This window comes from Rhinichthys klamathensis, unplaced genomic scaffold (genome assembly GCF_029890125.1).
Source record: "Rhinichthys klamathensis goyatoka isolate OS25496 unplaced genomic scaffold, OSU_Roscu_1.1 h1tg000196l_1, whole genome shotgun sequence".
NCBI classification, from domain to species: domain Eukaryota; kingdom Metazoa; phylum Chordata; class Actinopteri; order Cypriniformes; family Leuciscidae; genus Rhinichthys; species Rhinichthys klamathensis.
The window spans coordinates 2,902,848-2,921,421 of NW_026606722.1; the positions used below are offsets into that span (position 1 = coordinate 2,902,848).

General features: G+C 37.8%; 1 protein-coding gene across 2 annotated transcripts in view; it reads right to left on the bottom strand.

Moving 5' to 3' along the window:
- Positions 1-702: 702 nt before the first annotated feature.
- LOC130096056 (disks large-associated protein 2-like) overlaps positions 703-18,574 on the bottom strand; it is a 155,485-nt gene continuing 137,613 nt past the window's right edge. For both annotated transcript variants that reach the window (XM_056262687.1, XM_056262688.1), the window contains 6 exons: positions 14,277-14,611; positions 9,273-9,358; positions 8,662-9,065; positions 5,272-5,363; positions 3,160-3,312; positions 703-932 (listed from right to left, as the gene is read on the bottom strand). In XM_056262687.1, the coding sequence (XP_056118662.1) occupies positions 717-932; positions 3,160-3,312; positions 5,272-5,363; positions 8,662-9,065; positions 9,273-9,358; positions 14,277-14,611 (1,286 nt within the window). In that variant the 3' untranslated portion in view covers positions 703-716. The remainder of the gene's footprint in view (positions 933-3,159; positions 3,313-5,271; positions 5,364-8,661; positions 9,066-9,272; positions 9,359-14,276; positions 14,612-18,574) is intronic.

Below are 18,574 nucleotides of genomic sequence, written 5' to 3' on the forward strand. Positions count from 1 at the left end.
GACATCATATTACAGTAATCAACATTTGAAGTGGATCAAAAAAGATCATCAAAGTTGTCCTAAGACAAGAACGGGTGTTGTTCAAAATTCATGTATAACTTTGATGAAAGGTTTTGATCCACTTCAAATGTTGACTACTGTATTTCCAACACAAAAGTTTTGCAAGTGAATGCATAGTTTCTCAGGGAAACTCAAAAGTTTTGTGAGAGTATGCAAAAAAATTCTCAGTGGGACGCAACAGAACATAAAAGCGTTGAAATATAATTTTTTCCATAACCATGTCTATTTAGGGGCTTCATTATATTCACTATGTAGTGAATAGTGAGTAAGTGAACATGTCAGTGGTTTTGGACTCAGTATGTGCATGAATGCGAATATATAAGAATGGTCAAATTGTGTCCTAAACATCGGATGTGGAAACCAAAATGGATTTGTGCGCAGTGTGAACAAAGCCTTAGTTTTGTCCTCTGAACATACTACAATGAAATCAAAACTGGGTTGCAGTAGCTGCAGGTTTTGGAGGGCATAGACTGCCATGACCTTTTTGCATTGAGCTCTGTTTGAGGCATATATAAACTCACCACTATTCTCAGCTCAGAGTAGATGATGAGCAGAGGAAGAATACGTGTAACAAATGTGACAATGTGTAAGGGTGGAGGAGTGACATGGAGCAGAATGATGTACCCTGTTGGTGAAAGGCATAGCATATGTGTGTTTCATAAACGGGTTTGGGCTTCAGGGATGTAGATCTCTATGCTGTCGGCCCGCTCTGTAGCTGAGTTCTGACGGAAAGATGCAGCCCGTTTAGCAGCCAATAGCCTGCGGCGGGCCTCTTGCCTCTGTCGGTCCTGCAGATCCAAGGAGCGCTCACGCATAACAGCTCCGCGACCTTTAGGAGGCCTCTTTGTAACAGGAGGTGGCCATTTTCTTTCCTGTGGAAAAGAAGTAGGGTTCATTACCATTTTATTTGACTATTTGCTTGGTTTCTTCGAATTAGTGTCAATGCATACATGTACATATATATGTATATGTATGTGTATATATATATATAGTGTGTGTATGTGTATATATATATATATATATATATATATTAGGGCTGTCAAATGATTAATCACGATTAATCACATCCAAAATAAAAGTTTTTTTTACATAATATATGTGCGTGCACTGTGTATAATTTTGTATATATATAAATACACACACATGCATGTATATTTAAGAAAAATATATAATTTATATATACAATATTTATATTTATATATAATATAAATGATATATAAATCTATATACAGTATATATATATGAAAATATTTCTTAAATATATACAAGCATGTGTGTGTATTTATATATATAAAATAATTATACACAGTGCACCCACATATATTATGTAAAAAAAACTTTTATTTTGGATTAATCATTTGACAGCCCTAATATATATATATATATATATACGTACACACACACACACACACACACACACACACACACACACACACACACACACACACACACACACACACACACACACACACACACACACACACACACACACACACACACACACACACACACACACACACACACACACACACACACACACACACACACACACACACACACACACACACACACACACACACACACACACACACACACACACACACACACACACACACACACACACACACACACACACACACACACACACACACACACACACACACACACACACACACACACACACACAGACAGCCGTTCAAAAGTTTGGCATCAGTAAGATTTTAAATTTTTTAAAAGAAGTCTCTTATGCTCACTAAGGCTGCATTTTATTTGACTAAAAATACAAAAAGAAACAGTAATATTGTTAAATATTATGACAATTATGACAGTTTTCTATTTGAATATATTTTAAAATGTAATTTATTCCTGTGATCAAAGCTGAATTTTCAGCATCATTACTCCAGTCTTCAGTGTCACATGATCCTTCAGAAATCATTCTAATATGATGATTTGATGCTCAAGAAACATTTAGTATTATCAATGGTGAAAACAGTTATGTGCCATTTTGTTTTCAAGATTATTTGATGAATAGTAAGTGCAAAAGAACAGCATTTATCTGAAATAGAGCTTTTGTAACATTATACACAACCGTTCAAAAGTTTGGGGTCAGTAAGACATTTTTTGGGGGAGGGGGAGAAATAAAATAAATCAATACTTTTATTCAGCAAGAATTCATTAAATTGATCAATGGTTACAGTAAAGACATTTATAATGTTACAAAAGATTCTATTTCAAATAAATGAAATAGAACTTTCTATTCATCAAATAATCCTGGAAACAAAAATTGTCCACAACTGTTTTCAATATTGATAATAATAATTAATGTTTTGTGAGCATCAAATCATCATATTATAATGCTTTCTGAAGGATCATGTGACACTGAAGACAAAATATTATACATCAGAATGATGCTGAAAATTCAGCTTCGATCACAGGAATAAATTACATTTTAAAATATATTCAAATAGAAAACATTGTATTTTTTGTATTTTTAATCAAATAAATGCAGCCTTGGTGAGCATAAGAAACCTCTTTTAAAAACTATGTATGCATGTGTATATATATATATATATATACATGCATACATACATATAAACATACAGTAGTAACATTTGAAGTGGATCAAAACCTTTCATCAAAGTTATACATGAATTTTGAACAATACCGTTTTTGTCCTAGGACAACTTTGATGAACTTTTTTGATCCACTTTACTGTCTATAAGAAGTATATATATATTTCAGTATCTTTGTATGAAGAGCCAAACTTCATTCTGGCACTCTCACACACTTACTGTACATTCTCCTTTCACATACATATATTTTTGCTCTCATAGTCACATTTTTTAATGCACACGTTCATACATTTTGCTCTCATGTTCCCATACTTTCTAACGCACACATTCTAACATTTTACTCTTATATTCATATCTTTTTTTTAACACACATTCAGAGCCTACATTTTGTGTACTCATATTTATATGTATCTGAAAGGAGAATGTAAACCGTGTGAGAGTAGAAATATATGTATGTGAAAGGAGAATGTAAGTGTGTGAGAGTGCCAGAATGAATCATGGCTTGTACGGCACTTAAAAAAAATACCTTCTTCTCCGGACTCTCCACTATCCTCCACTCGTTGCTCTTGATTTGCTGCAGCTCATCAAACTTGGCAGTGACATCATCGATGGAGAGCTGCAGGAGATCCCAAAACCCAGCCAGGTCCTGAGCCGTGGGGCGGGGCATAGCGCTGGGGTCCTGCACAAAACCAGAAACAGACCAATTATATTTCACACACTGACACTCCTCACAAACACAAACAACAGTAATAAGTTACACCTCAGCTCAAACCTCATACAGGATCTCAATTATGTTTTTTTTATTTTTTTATAATAAATGAAATAAGAACAGGGATCATAACAATGCATTTTGTTTTTTTATTTAGCTTTGCCCTGATAGAGATATTGCACATATCGGAATATTTGAAGTTCTTAATGTATGGTTCTTAATCTCATATGCTGCCCATTGAGAGTAAATGATTGATTTGAACTTTTTTAGGTTTGTCCTGAGTACTTTGAGCAGTGAATCTGCCCGCTGTTCTTGACAAAAATCCTCAGGGTACAGTCGGTTCTTTTGTGTCTCAGAATGCTCTACACGTTCGAGCTCTTCCTCACAGTGGCGCAGTGATATCGAGATCCAGTCAGGACAATTGAGGGACTCATACACTATCAATTATCAGAAGAGGCTATGAGCAGGAGGCGGTACTGATAAGGTAAACTTCTGAACAGCATAATTTGGTTAATTTCAGTTATTATTTTGGCTGGTGTTCTGGATCTTCTTCGGGTCTTACAAAATAATAATAGTAAAAACGTATGAGAAAGGGGTGTAAACTTATGACCCCTCGAGCAATCAAGCTAAATAAGGATCCTGATCCCTATCTACGCATCACTGCACCAAGTGCCATGAATTAATAAATTACCATGAATAATCACTAGAGGTCACTGTAGTCTAGCATCTCTCATCCAAACTCTATATTTGACCATGTCAGGAACACTTTTGACATTAACATTAAAAAAAGCACAAAAAAGTGAATGATGGATGTGCATAACTGACAGTGTAAATATAATTATTTTCTGTAAAATCAATGATCAATTGAACTATTTCTGTTATCAACACAGTGCTTGCTATATTTATTCTGGCTACATCTTCTCTTCTTGTTTTATAATACTAAGTTAAACCGTTCAGTCTCTTGCACGCTCATACTAGAGAGGGCAAGCTGGTCTCAGCCTGTCCATGTGAATGTATTACAACATCCATCATTTCACAATCTCCAGAGAGAAAGAGAGAAAGCAAGAGACGAAAACAATCACTGACCACTAAACAAACCCTTTAAAGTGTCATTCAACCCACCAACTACCAATTAACGTCAGGATCTTTTACTCTAACGCATCTTGAAAAGGGTTAAAGCTTCTTTCAGGCTAAAATTACATTTAGTGGAGTTGACACTGCAACTAATCATTGTGTAATTCTGTCAACTATCCTAGAAAACAATTTTAAACAGTATTTTGTATTGTTGATCAGTACAAAATTAACAATAAAAATACATTTACTTGATAAGCAAAAATGCACAAGATATTATACATCAGAATTCTGAAATAAAATATTTTGATTTGGGATTTTTTTATTATTTAATTTTAGTACAGTTAACGGCAAAAATACATGAGGGAAAATTACTTAAAATAATAAGGTCTTGCACTATTTTGCTTCTCAAATATTTTAGAAAACAACTTTAAACAGTATTTTGTCTTGTTTATCAGTAACAAAAAAATCTAAATAAATCAACAAAAAAAAAATACACAAAATTTATACATCAGAATTCTGAAATATTTTTTTTTTAATTTTGTTTGAGAGTTTTACAGTTAACTTAAAAAAAATACATGAGGGAAAATGACTTAACATAATACTGTCTTGCACAATTTTGCTTCTCAAATTTTTAAGGATGTTTATTCATATTTATTTAATTTGAAGTGCTAAAGCAGGAAAATTGTTGATGTATTTAATAAATGCAAAACACTCTCACCAATACTTTTTGATAAACTACCCGTCAAAGAGGCATCCTGAATCTTTCATGACAGAACTGGTGCATGGCTGATGCATTTTATGATGCAAAGGGAGCATTAATGTATATCTCATGGGGATCTTAGGAATGCCACATACCAGATTTTGCTGACACAACCAGTAAAACTGCTGGAATTTCTGGGACATGAGGAGGTGAGCGCTGCCCACAGCACTCCGGATCTTTCCAAGAACTGCAAGACATATTGAGAAAAATTGAGAAATAAAAAGATTGGTTATACAATTTACATATACACACATTTTGTCTGAATTGTCTTTGATAAATATATCATTTAGATCTAAGAAGTGTTTAGACCAAAATGTTACGAGGTGGTGATTTCGTATGATTTTTAGAAAAAAGTAAGGATGAAGCTCCACCCCTAAAAATAACGTTAGTGGGGCCTGTGCATACTTCATTTTACGCATTGCACAGTCAGGGTTTGCACGGATGGTTGCGACGATTTTTACACATGCACAGTACAATCATTTTTTATACTCTACCTCCAGACATCAGAGGGCAGCACTGAGTCGTGTCATTTACAGGACATTTGCTCAGAAGGATAGAGGAAGAAAAGTAGAAGATCTGCCATTGTATGCAAAGTTTAGAACAAGAAGGAAGCGCCAGAGATGGTCTTATTAGTGGGAGATACGAGGGTCCGTGGCGCTACCATTGGAAGTGACGTAACGGCTAAATTGGATCACGTGTGCCTTGATAACCAATCACATTACAGCCTTGCTGTCATTGAATTTCATTCAGGGTTGTGTGACAGTCAATCACTGTTTGCGGATTCCATAGAAATTAAATTAATTAATAGAAATTAATGAGAAGTTCCGTAAACTGAATCATACCTGTTGTACAATTGCCTGTGACCTTTTTTATAAAACATTTTTTTTTTCTGGTGTAAACTCTAAAAATAAATCAATCCAAAACAAAAGTTTAAGAGCAAACATGTTGAAGATAGCCGATGGGCTGTTTATTCATGAAATTATAAGCTATTTCCTCACAAAAGCGGTTTATTCAGCAGCTTAGTGAAGCCTCTCCTCCATTGACATCCTTAAAAAAAAAAACGCCCTCTTGTCTCCTTCCCTGCGTATCGCAGAGTTAGCAGGCGTTATGCTTTTTTCGACTAAGGTTGCAGGTTACGGCTTTTTCTACACTCTTCTTCGACTACTGCACAGTTCATCACAACTCTGCGTATTGCCACCTAGTGGACTCTTGTGTCTCGACGGTCACCTTGCAGACACACCTACAGTATACACAAATCCGCCGCAAACTCTATGGGCGCCGCCATCTTGCCTGCCGGCCGCCATTACTGCGTGCCTGCTAAAGGTGACGGTGTGACACTTGCCGGTGCCCTCTAATGACATTTCAATGAAAGCGGATGCTGCTCATGAAAGAAAATGTCTGGTGAAAGGGAACATTGGGTAGATGATGTCAGGTATTGGCAAAACTTACTGATAAAGATGATTTATTGACAATATAATGTATTAATGTAAAAATGCGCCAGTTAAATGTAATGTAATGTAATTAAGACGTGTATAAATTGATGACAACAATAAAACCGAATGCTGTCATTACTAGCTGTGTTGCTAATATGTTCACAAGCTTCACAAGTTGCAAATAACTCAGTGTTTCCCCTACCATTGTTTTATAATAATACTATACCCCGCAATACTATTTAAATACGAATCCTACGTGTTCTGTGTGAATGAATGGTGCAGTTGTCGCGCAGTTTCATTTAACACACACACGCACTGATATCGAAGGCCAAGAGGGCCAAAAACAGTGAATTTTAAAGGTTCTCTAAGCGATGTCGGGTGACGTCACTTCTTGTTGACGTTTAAAGTATTGTCAAACAAAACGGAGGCTAGCTAGACCCTCCCTCCTCCTCATCTGCGCACTAACCCCCCAAACCCCGCCCCCAAGTCCTTCTTGTCGGTCATTGGCTGGAACAGTTTGTTATGTTTCGTGGAGCGGGTTAGCCCAGTTTGTTTTTGTTGCTGTTTGTGGAGCCTGGGCTGTCTACAGAGATCGCGTTTCTTTACAGTGTGTTCAGGGGACAGGCAGCCAGCGGTTAGTGAGGAGATGTTTGCTGTATGTGACAAAAAAATGTTTTGGCCTAAAAAACGTGTGACATCGCTTAGAGCACCTTTAACACGTATTTCACGCGTGAAATACACGTAAAATACACGTGAAATACGTGTTAAAAATCAGTTTGAACGGGTCAGTGTCATTGGCTGCTGAAGACTTGGGTCTAACCATTTCTGTGAGCTTAGAGGGGTGTACCGTTCATAGACTAGGCTACCACCAGTTTACATGCTATAGATCAGCTTATTCAGCCTATTTATTTAGTCCTTTTTTTGTATAACCTATAGAAATAATATATTTAAATAGCAGTTTTATGAAAATTTTGATAAAAATAAAATTGCCTTGTTTTTCTCCACTCATGTCTTTTTGTAAATAAACACATTAGTGGACATTCTAGCTTTAACATCAAAGCATTAACATTTGTGTGGGTAAATCAGTTACAGTGGATGCAGGTTTAAGACACAGACCATTGTAATCAATATCTGTCTTTGGAAAACAACATGAGCTTTTGTTGTGCTTACATTTACAGCTATCGCAAGCAGGTGGCACTTATTCAAACCTGTTTGTGCTGAAATCAGACACTCATCAGACAAACCGTAATTAGGTATACAGGTGATATTATCAATTTAAAGGAATTTAATGACGTAAAGTATTTAAACATGCTATTTGAGGCTTTATATAAGTATGTAAGACTTTCAGGATTAGAATGAGAGCTTGTGCTCAGGTCAGGACAGGTATAAGAACTTGATTTGGCTTTCCTGACAGCAGAAGTATTTTACTGTACTAAAGTCCTAGGCCACCTTGATAATTGGTATTAAAGCAATTTATCTGTAAAAATTATTAGGCACTTTGTAGCTTATTATGCGTTTTACATAAAACTGCAATTTAAATATATTATTTTTATAGGTTATACAAAAAAGGACTAAATAAATAGGCTGAATAAGCTGATCTATAGCATGTAAACTGGCCTAGTCTATGAACGGTACACCCCTCTAAGCTCACAGAAATGGTTAGACCCAAGTCTTCAGCAGCCAATGACACTTAAAAAATAACTACTAAATAAAAAAACTACATAGAAATAACATTTCGTACAGCTAACATCTGCTACAGCCGCCTACGGGACCAACGCTACTTCCGCTACTTCCTTAGCAGCAAGGCACGCAGTAATGGCGGCGCTGCTTTACTTCCGTGTTTCGCCGGATTTGTGTATACCTCCGTCGAACACGGACGGCGGAGGTAATCTTTGGGTTTAAGCAGATCTAATTAAAAAGAACAAATGAGATAGTACGAACTCATATGAATTAGCCACCAATTCACCAAAACGTAAAATAGTTATGAACTGCCATGAGATTGTGTTGTTTTAGACTTATATTATCTGTTTCTTGGATGTCCTGCACACTCACTCTCCTCCGACAAGTCGTGCTCCTCCGCCTCGCGCTCCATGTCTTTGCACCATCCCTCCAAGCGTTTGGTCTCGCTGTGCAGAAGCTGCATGAACCAGCTGCCATCGCGGCGGAGCGGCGACACGCGTCCGGATTCGGCTGTTTCATGAGCGGGTTCGACCAGCCAGGGTTCGGGCTGTGGGCTGGGCGGCCCGCTGGAGGGCCTGTAGTCCTCACGGTAGCTGAAGAGGCCCTGTGTGCGTACGGTCCGAACCACGTTGTATTGTGTGGGCGTACTGGGTTCAGAATGCCGCTGAAATCCTCCAAACTGCAGACTCTTGTCTTCGGTCGATGGAAACCCCTCCAGCTCCAAATCAGCCTGAACTGCCGTCGTCACACTGTTGGACCGTTTAAAGCGCCCAAGTCTGAAAGTGCACATAAGAATGACAATATTAACAGCAGTTTGTGTAGGCTACTTACACCCAGAAAAGTGCAATCTATATTTATTTACCTATTCATTATCTCACTTTATTTATTTTCTGAGCTTCAGTCCCTAAAAGGGATCATTAATTCAGAATAACCTTTAATTCTGCGGATCAAATGTCCTGTTTATGACTGATCAGTAGACTTACCTCCTCTCATCCTCTACCTGGATACCCACGGACTGATACTGCGGGAGACCTTTACTATCTGTCTCAGAATCTGTGGCCGCTTCCACCTGAAAAATGAATAAGCAAAGGAAAAGATAAAAAAGGAGCACATATGAGAATATATATATATATATATATACAAATGCTACTGAGTATCTGAGGTGAACCAGAGAAGAACAGAATATAGCTGCAAGCTGCAATTACGGGGCAAATCACATCACTAAGATCATGTACACTGCATTAAGCATGATCCACTGAAATAAAGCACCATGTTTTTTATGCCAATTATTGATTTAACAATAACAATTTATGACAAGTAATTCCCGCCCCCTCCATGTGTCCTCATGTTGTGTTTTAATTCAATTTGTCAAAGCATTGTCAAGATACAGTTTCACTTCCAATTTTGGATTTAAAGTCCCCATCATCAACCATCCATTTTATTTTACCAACAATTAGCTGGAGATTTCCCAGGTAACATCAGGGCATGATTTACAACTACACATACTAGTTTTCGTTTCAATAGAGTGGAATAGAATGCTAAAAAATATATGTTTTTATAGGACATTCTGGAAGTTAGCATTAACCTGGATCCCTTGAATAAAAAAAACAATATAGGATTTTTTCAATGGCTTTTGAATTATTGAAGAAAACAAGTTCTGTGACAAACTTTATGAATCTTACACATTTTCTTCAACAAGATAATGTTCACAGCTTTTATGAATTTTGAAAACTAAATACAGCCACCAGAAGTCAAAAGCTAAACGTAGGTAACGGACCACACCACAGTCGCATTACTTCAACGTCACCATCACTGAGCTTCCAACAACTCTTTTAGTCTTTATTTAAAAACATTTCCCCTGAATATATTTACACAATGAGGCTGTAAATGCAGACTAGTGAGTAGATGAGTTTCCCCTGTTTGCTGTGATGATGTTTAATGTCCCAGGGAAACCTCTGTAGTCCCTGTTAGCAACAACCTTTTCAAAACACATAAAAGCTTTTAAAATCAACCTATTTCACGTATTTAACCAACAAACAAAAAAAATCCGACTGGTTTTGGGACAAAACTAATTTCCAGGTTTTATGCTCATTCCTGCAGCACTCTATACCCAAATCCACTGGTAAAATACAGCGCTTTACAATAAAATCCAAAATGGCTGACAAGAAACACGGCCAATGTTTGAACGCCTTGGAATATCATTCTCTATACCATTCACAAGGTTCTGAACTTTACTCCAAATAACAAATGAGTCTCTCACCAAATGTTTTGTTAAATCAAAAATCTTAAAAAACTTTGGATCAATATGGTCTCATAAAGGCCATTTCCCAGGCCAAGCAGGGAGAGTGGATGAGATGGGAGAGTGTGGGACAACGCAAGATGGGCTGGCAAGACCTTTGGTCAACGGAAGAGAGTAGGATCAGTTTCCTTATTAGGTCAACATATGATGTTCTCCCATCACCACAGAACCTAAACCTCTGGGTAGGAGAGGATCCCTCTTGTCCTTTGTGTTCATCACCTGCCACATTAAGGCACATTTTGACAGGATGTAAGGTGGCTCTTAGCCAAGGTCAGTTTACTTGGCGCCATGACCAAGTACTGCGATGTTTGGCTTTATAATTGGAAGGCAAGCGTAACATGACCAATAAGTTGCCGCCTGTTCTAGCAAAACATTACACACAGAAGACAATATTCCTCCGCCCAGGCGAGCAACCACCAAGAAAAGGTGTTAACACCAATTCTCGCCGAGGACAACTGGAAGCTGCTAGGGACTGGAAGATGCTGGCTGATCTTGATCAACGGCTTATTTTTCCACCTGAGATTGCCACCACTAACCTACGATCAGATATTGTTTTGTGGTCTGGATCAGCACGCATTGTTCAACTGATAGAGTTGACAGTGCCATGGGAGGATGCGGTAGATGAGGCATATGAGAGGAAGAAACTGCGGTATGCTCATCTGGCCACTGAAGCAGAACAGCGAGGATGGAGAGTCCAGGTTTATCCAGTGGAAGTGGGTTGTCGAGGTTTTGTGGCACACTCTACAACCCGGTTCCTCAGAGACGTCGGATTCAGTGGCCAAGAGTTGCGTCGCACAGTAAAGAACTTATCTGAAGCAGCAGAGAGGAGCAGCAACTGGCTGTGGTTGAGACGGAAAGATTCTGGCTGGCTGTGTACAGGCCGCCACGCTACGGTTTCGTAGAATTCTTGAAAACTTGAAGAGTCTGTTGGTTTATTTGTATAGGTTGTATAGTATTTACAGTCATTACGTTCCTGTGTATATTGCGTGAATGACGGGTGGTTGGGCAGATATTGTGTTTTGCGGTAGGTGGTATGCCATACGGAACCGTTGCCACTGAAACTGCATTAACGCACCAGTGGGGCTTGACAGCCTTAGTCAAACGGGGTGGCGCGTATGGTTGGGTTGCGGAGAGATTGTGAGATTGTGGTTAGGTCTCAGCAGCAGGAGGGATGTAGAGGTCAGTAAGCTGGGCTGAGTTGAGTGGGGGACGGAGGGGGGTGACTCTGGGACGCCAGAGTCACTGTCGAGCCCTCTTGAGGTGTCATGGGCTAGTCGACGAAACACTGAGGATGGAAGGTGCCCACTTGAAGACCCTAGAGATGTCCCCTACTCGGCTCAATCCAGACGGTTGTCGTGCTGGTCCACTAGGGAGACCACACTGTTGTTGCAGCCGTCATGTGTGCTGACGCGCCAAGTACACTGCAGTCGTTAACGCCGGACAGAAGGGGAGTCACACCACCGTATGGAAAGAAGTGTAAATGGATGGAGAATCATAGTTTACTGTAAAGCTACGTCTTAGTGTTGCTTATCTTGGCGAAAGCCGAGTACAAATCAGCATGAAGTATTAACATCTACTCTCGTGTAATGGAAATCAAGATTATTTGTAACACATTTGGAAAAAGATCAAATGAAGGCTATAGGAGAAGTTTTAAAAATCATTTTGGCGGAAAATCGATTTGGGTGGAAATTGAAACCACTAGTATGACTGATGGCATGAACCAAGGATTCACAGAAAAAAAAAAATATATATATATATATATATGCCTAATGATTTCAAGATCAATCTGCTGTACCAAACTTGCTGTCATATTGGCCTAATTTGAGATGTTCCTCTTAAGTGTTGAACAATATGGTTCTAGGAACTGCCATAGATTCTCAGTCAGTCAGAACGCTAAGTACAAAACTAACAGATAATAGTTTCACACCTTCAGTGAGTAATAATGAAAGTGTCAAGGCAATACTTACAACATAATACAATACTGATATATACAATATCCTGTGGGTGGCATGAACACATTATCACAGACCCAGATGAGAAAATAACAGCTTAGAGACACACATATGAGACTTCCCAGCTGACATTTCACAAACAATTTGTTATCACAAGCAATTTATAGCACATTTACTGTAAGGACAGCCCCTAAAGCAGCCTGATCAAGAGCCCAATAGAAACGGGGATTCAAGTAACCAGTCACGGTTCATTACTGTTCACAGTACAATCCTAGACTGCAACCGATCATTGGAGACATGGTTTATTGTTTAGTAAAAGTCTTTCATATACTCTATCACCTTCCTCTGATTGTATATATCCCTTTTGCTGGTTATTAGTTCTGGGGGTGACAGCTAGTTTCCTCAGCATCCAGAGTAATGAATTCCTGCAAATTGCACTATGAACATACAGAGATGTATTTTAAACGAGTTCAAAGTCTTCTGGAGGTTTATGACTGCCTTGTGCTTCAGCTAGTGGTGTAAACATAGAAGTCTTCTCTAGTCTCATGATTAAAATCATCTAAAGTCACTAAAATGCATCTATAAATTTCAAATTAGTTCTCATCCCAAGGCGTCTATTACTGCAACTGTTTGGAATGTGATTGTTTAATACTTTTATCTTCCTGTCAAATGTTTTGTTGAGAAATGGTTAGGTTTAGGAAAAGGGAGTTGTGTTAGACACTCAAAAATGTTTATATAAAAAGGGATAGTTCACCCCAAAATTACTCCCTCTCATGTTGTTCAAAACCCATATGACTTTTGTTCATCTTCAAAACACAAATTGAGATTTTTTTAACGAAACCTGAGATATTTCTGTCCCTCGATTGAATGCAACCAAGTCCATATGAATAGAGCGGTTTAACCCAAATCTTCTGATGATTTAATTTAGACTTTTATTTACATATAAACATACATAGAGCACATCAAATATGGTTAATGAAAGCTTTTACTTGCACTTACTTGATGCATGAGAACAAACCTCATTGGTTCTCGCTTGACGTGTTCTATGTATGTGCAGTGATCAATGTTAATATGTGAATAAAAGCCTAAATTAAATCTGTTCATAAAGCGATTGTGTCTCTTCAGAAGACATCAAATAAACCGCTTGATTTATATGAATTGCTTTTATGATCTCTTTAAGTGTCAGTTTTAGTGGAATGGATTCCCAATGGAGGGACAGAAATCTCTTCGATTGTTCTGAATACGAACAAAATCATTGAGTGACATGAGGGTGAATTTAGAGCCTTGTTTGTATTAGTTAAGTGAGCAGTGGAAGTCTTGACGGATGGGTGGTTTGAGTTCTGGATTTAGCTAAATAAGTCATTCCAGCCTTCGTGGATTTGGTTGTTAGTGATGCATAGCTTTATAGGTGTAATATTTTCTTCATCTCCACAGCTGCGTTCTGCGTTTGGCTGTTGGTCATGTGTAGGAATAAGCCCACAGAGAGAAGCATCATCATTAATCTGTGTTGTTCAGGGTCAATCTGCAGTCTCGTATTCTCTGCCACAGAATCTGGCGATATGAGGAGACTTTGTGTGCACTTTCTGGGTGGGTGAGTCACAGTCTGAATGCTGTCGGCTATTTTTGGATTGGGGGCGAGACAAAAAGCCATTGGATTTACAAAGAGGCAGATTTTGACTCTTTTTACAAAGAGTGGATTTTAATGACAATAACCTAAAACCTTGAGGGAGGCTTACCTGAATCCCGATGGAAGAGCGTGGAGTCTTGAGGTATTCCTCTGCTTTGGACACCAGGATGGCCTTATCGCAGGTTTGAACGGAGCTGTAGCTCCCTGCAGACGTGAGGCGCTTGGAAGCCGTCTCCATTGCTAGGGTCACCGCTTTAGCGCTGTCCAGACTGTCGGTGGAGTTGTAGATAACCCGTCCGACGCGTGGCAGCCGACCCTCGTGGTACGCGTCCTGCGTCGACTCTGTGCTGCTTTGGGCTGTTACGGAAATCACCGGCTTAGTGGTGGAACGAGGAGGAACAGGTGGAGGAGTCTTCTTGTAGCCAGGTGTATATGTCACTACCGCTATAAAAGAACAGATGAACTATACGTTAGGGTTGAGGGGGTGGTAGATGTTTAATTTATTAACCATTTTAAAGCTACTATAACTTTTGAATGATAGAGGCCGTGACATCAACAGACATAAAATAACTGGCGCCAACAAAAGCTGACTGTGGCCAAAAAGTTGTACTTAAGGGATAGTTCGTCCAAAAATGAAAATTAGCTCATGATTTACTCACCCTCATGTCATCCTAGGTGTATATGACATTCTTCTTTCAGAGAGTTATATTAAAAAATGTCCTGGCTCTTCCAAGCTTTATAATGGCAGTGAATGGCCATTTCTGTTTTGAAGTCCATCAAAGTGCATCTATCCATCATTAAAGAGCCCCACACTTAATAAAGACCTTCTGAAGCGAAGCGATGAGTTTGTGTAAGACAAATATCCATATAGATGCACTTTTATGGACTTCAAAACAGAAACAGCAATTCAATGCCATTATAAAGCTTGGAAGAGACAGGACATTTTTTAATATAACTCTGATTCTATTCGTCTGAAAGAAGATTGTCATAGGGTGACTTAAGGGTGAGTAAATCATGGGCTGATTTTCATTTTTGGGTGAACTATCTCTTTAAACACACTACAAAGACTCCAGCCAGCAGTCAACTGTGTACTGGTTTGCTACAACAGTATCCTATTGCAGAGCCGTTGCGCTATACCTCACAGCCGTTTCAGGACAGCAACGTCAGGCCAGCGGTCCCAACCTGGAAGTTATGGTTGAGGTTATAGCCTCATTAAGGTTAGGGTAAGTGGTGGGATTAGGCATTTGCTTCCGGTCTGAGACTGCTGGCCTGGCACTGCTGGCACCGCTGTCCTGAAAGTCCTGTCACATATGGCGCTGCGGCTCAGCAGTTGGACATTGCTAAGCTTAACAGCCAATGAGAGTGATCTGTCTTACCGACGGCCCGACGTTGGTCGGTGGTCAGCTTGGTGTGTCATGGTGCTCTTCGTTCATTAATTTTTTGTTTTGTTTACTTAATCGGAATGGTATGAAACTTGGTAAAAGTTTTGGCACTTAAACACATAAAAAAATAATGGAGATGATTCGAAAAGGTTAAATGGTCCTGAAAAAAATAGTCACACTTGTGCTCCTCGCAGTCAAAAATGACCGCATTGGAAATTAATGGGAGATGAATTTCATCTAGTGAAATCTTTTGGTACTACGGCCAAACAAAATCTTACTGAAAGCTAATTTTTTGAGATATTAAGCTCAAATTTGGAACACAACTTGTTTAGATTCATGGCTTTGATTTTCTTGCCGTTTTAGAGTAAAACGTGTTTTTGAAAATATAGATTTCATATAAAAATTTAAAATAGCATTTTTCATACTAAAAAGTGACGTAACAATTCTGTAACTTTTTTTAAGTTCACTTTTTAAAACTTTTTCCACTTCAGCAATAATTTGCCACATGTCGACTTTAAAAAGAGATCAAACTTAAGTCTGTGCTTTAAAGTATTCAAGATTTACGACAGTTTAATTAATAGACCTTAAGTCAGGTCTGTATGCTCAAAACGTGAATAAATGGATTATAAATACAGCGTTAATATAATTTAGTACCATAAAATCCCCTAAAATACAAAATATTAAATAAAAAACATTATCAAACTAAAATATAGTACATTTCTTTCATTGAAAAAAATAAATCAAAAATTCTCTTGTCATTTTTGACCGCCATGCAAAGAGCACCAGAGGGTTAAAACTACAAGTTACTTATAGAGGAACATTGTTTCGGTAATTACATGAGTTGTGCTTTGGCTCAGCTATTATGCAAGGATGAATCTGATAGCTTGGGGTGCACCCATGGATACAGATGATAATTGTATAAAAAGTGATAAGTTGACTTAACTTAAAAAAGGTGAGGAAATCTGTTGCCTTAAAATTAAAGGGTTAGTTCACCTAAAAATGAAAATTTTGTCAGTAGTTACTCACCCTCATGTTGTTCCAACCCCCTATTCTTTCGTTCATCTTCGGAACACAAATTAAGATTTGTTTGATTAAATCTGAGAGCGGTCTCACTCCTCCATAGGCTTCTATGTAATTGAAACTTGCAGGCCCAGAAAGTTAGTAAAGACAATTTTTAAAATAGTCCAAGTGACTACAGTGGCTCAACCTTAAGTTTATCAAGCGACGAGAATACTTTTTGTGCGCAAAAACAAACAAAAATAATTACTTTATTTAACTATTCATTTTCTTCTGTGTGGGCACAACGCTTCTGGGTTGTACGTCAGAACGTAGGCTCACTATTGGCCAGCATCACACGCTTCACACACATGAGCAGCGTCGGCCAATAGTGAGCCTACGTTCTGACGTACAACCCAGAAGCGCTGCACTGTTACACTACGTGAACTTATTTTTACACATAACTTATTTTTTTTCAATTACTCATGAAATTTTTATTTTATTTTATAATTTTAAGGCAACAGGTGTCAACTTATCACTTTTTTCAGAGTGAGAATGTCATTTACATCTTAATAACGTAAGATGGCAATCTGAAAAATATGTCTTATGAGCAGTGGTGGACAGTAACGAAGTAAATGTAATTCGTTACTGTACTTAAGTAGCTTTTTTGCGTATCTGTACTTTACTCAAGTATTTAAATTTTGGGAGACTTTTACTTTAACTCCACTACATTTCAAAGTCAAATATCTTACTTTTTACTCTACTACATTTTCAAAATCAGTCGTTCCTTTTTATTTATGAGTGGATAAAAACGTAACTGGCCAAACGAGCCACCAATCACAGTACAGCGCGCGCGCGCTTTGTTTTGAACTTGCCTTGGCGATATCTACTAAGCGCGAACCAGAGTCGTTAAATATGAGAGTTGCGAACATAGATGGTTGTGACACTGATCTCACCGTTACGTTATTCGTGTAGCTCTCAATAGTTCCAAACAAATCGCGTTGACTATGATTTTATGCAGGACAGAGAGCAGCAGCTATTATTGCAGCAATTATCGGTAAGTATTAACGCATAATGTACATTGCTTACGTTGCCACTAAAATGAATTGCATATAATAGATTTTTTTTCTGGGGAGTAGCCTAGCAGAAACACATTAATACGTTTTTGTGTTTAATTTTGGAGGGAAATTGGCTGCTCCCATAACATAGAATATAGAATATATATATAATGTGTGTGCGTGTGTGTGTGTGACGTGTGTGTGTAGGCTATGTGTGTAGGTATATATATATATATATATATATATATATATATATGTGTGTATATATTTAATAGGGTTGTGCAGGTTTATGTGAATGTATCATAACATTAAGATGTTAATAATTATGATCATAGGCGCTGGAGAAAAATATATACAGTAAATACTGTAAATGTTTTATACCTTATGGGAACAGTCCCCTTCCCTCCAAAATTAAACACACACAAAATTAATTAAATTTAAATATATATATATATCTATATATATATATATATATATATATATATATATACAGTATATATATATATCAGACTAATTAATGTCATTTCATTAATAGATTGGTGTGCCAAGAGTGACATTAGTCTTCACTTAGACTGAGTTAAGCAAGAGTCTTGTGACAAATTATAATAGGACATTATAGCCATAAACAATAAAAGTACTTGGATACTTAAGTACATTTGAAGGCAAATACTTTTGTACTTTTACTCAAGTGAATGTTTAAAGGCAGCACTTCTACTTTTACTTGAGTAATATTTTACCTTGAGTATCTTTACTTTTACTCAAGTACATGGTATGTGTACTTCGTCCACCACTGCTTATGAGTAGGTAAGTAGCTTATATGTCATTGTTGTATTGACTTCAATTGTAAAATCAATTGTTTTAAATAACGTTGAAAAAGTTTGGCAACACTGACATTAGGCATATCAATTGATATTCATATCAGATAACGGTGGAAACTAGAACTTGGTAAGACTATTTATAGGCAAATACAA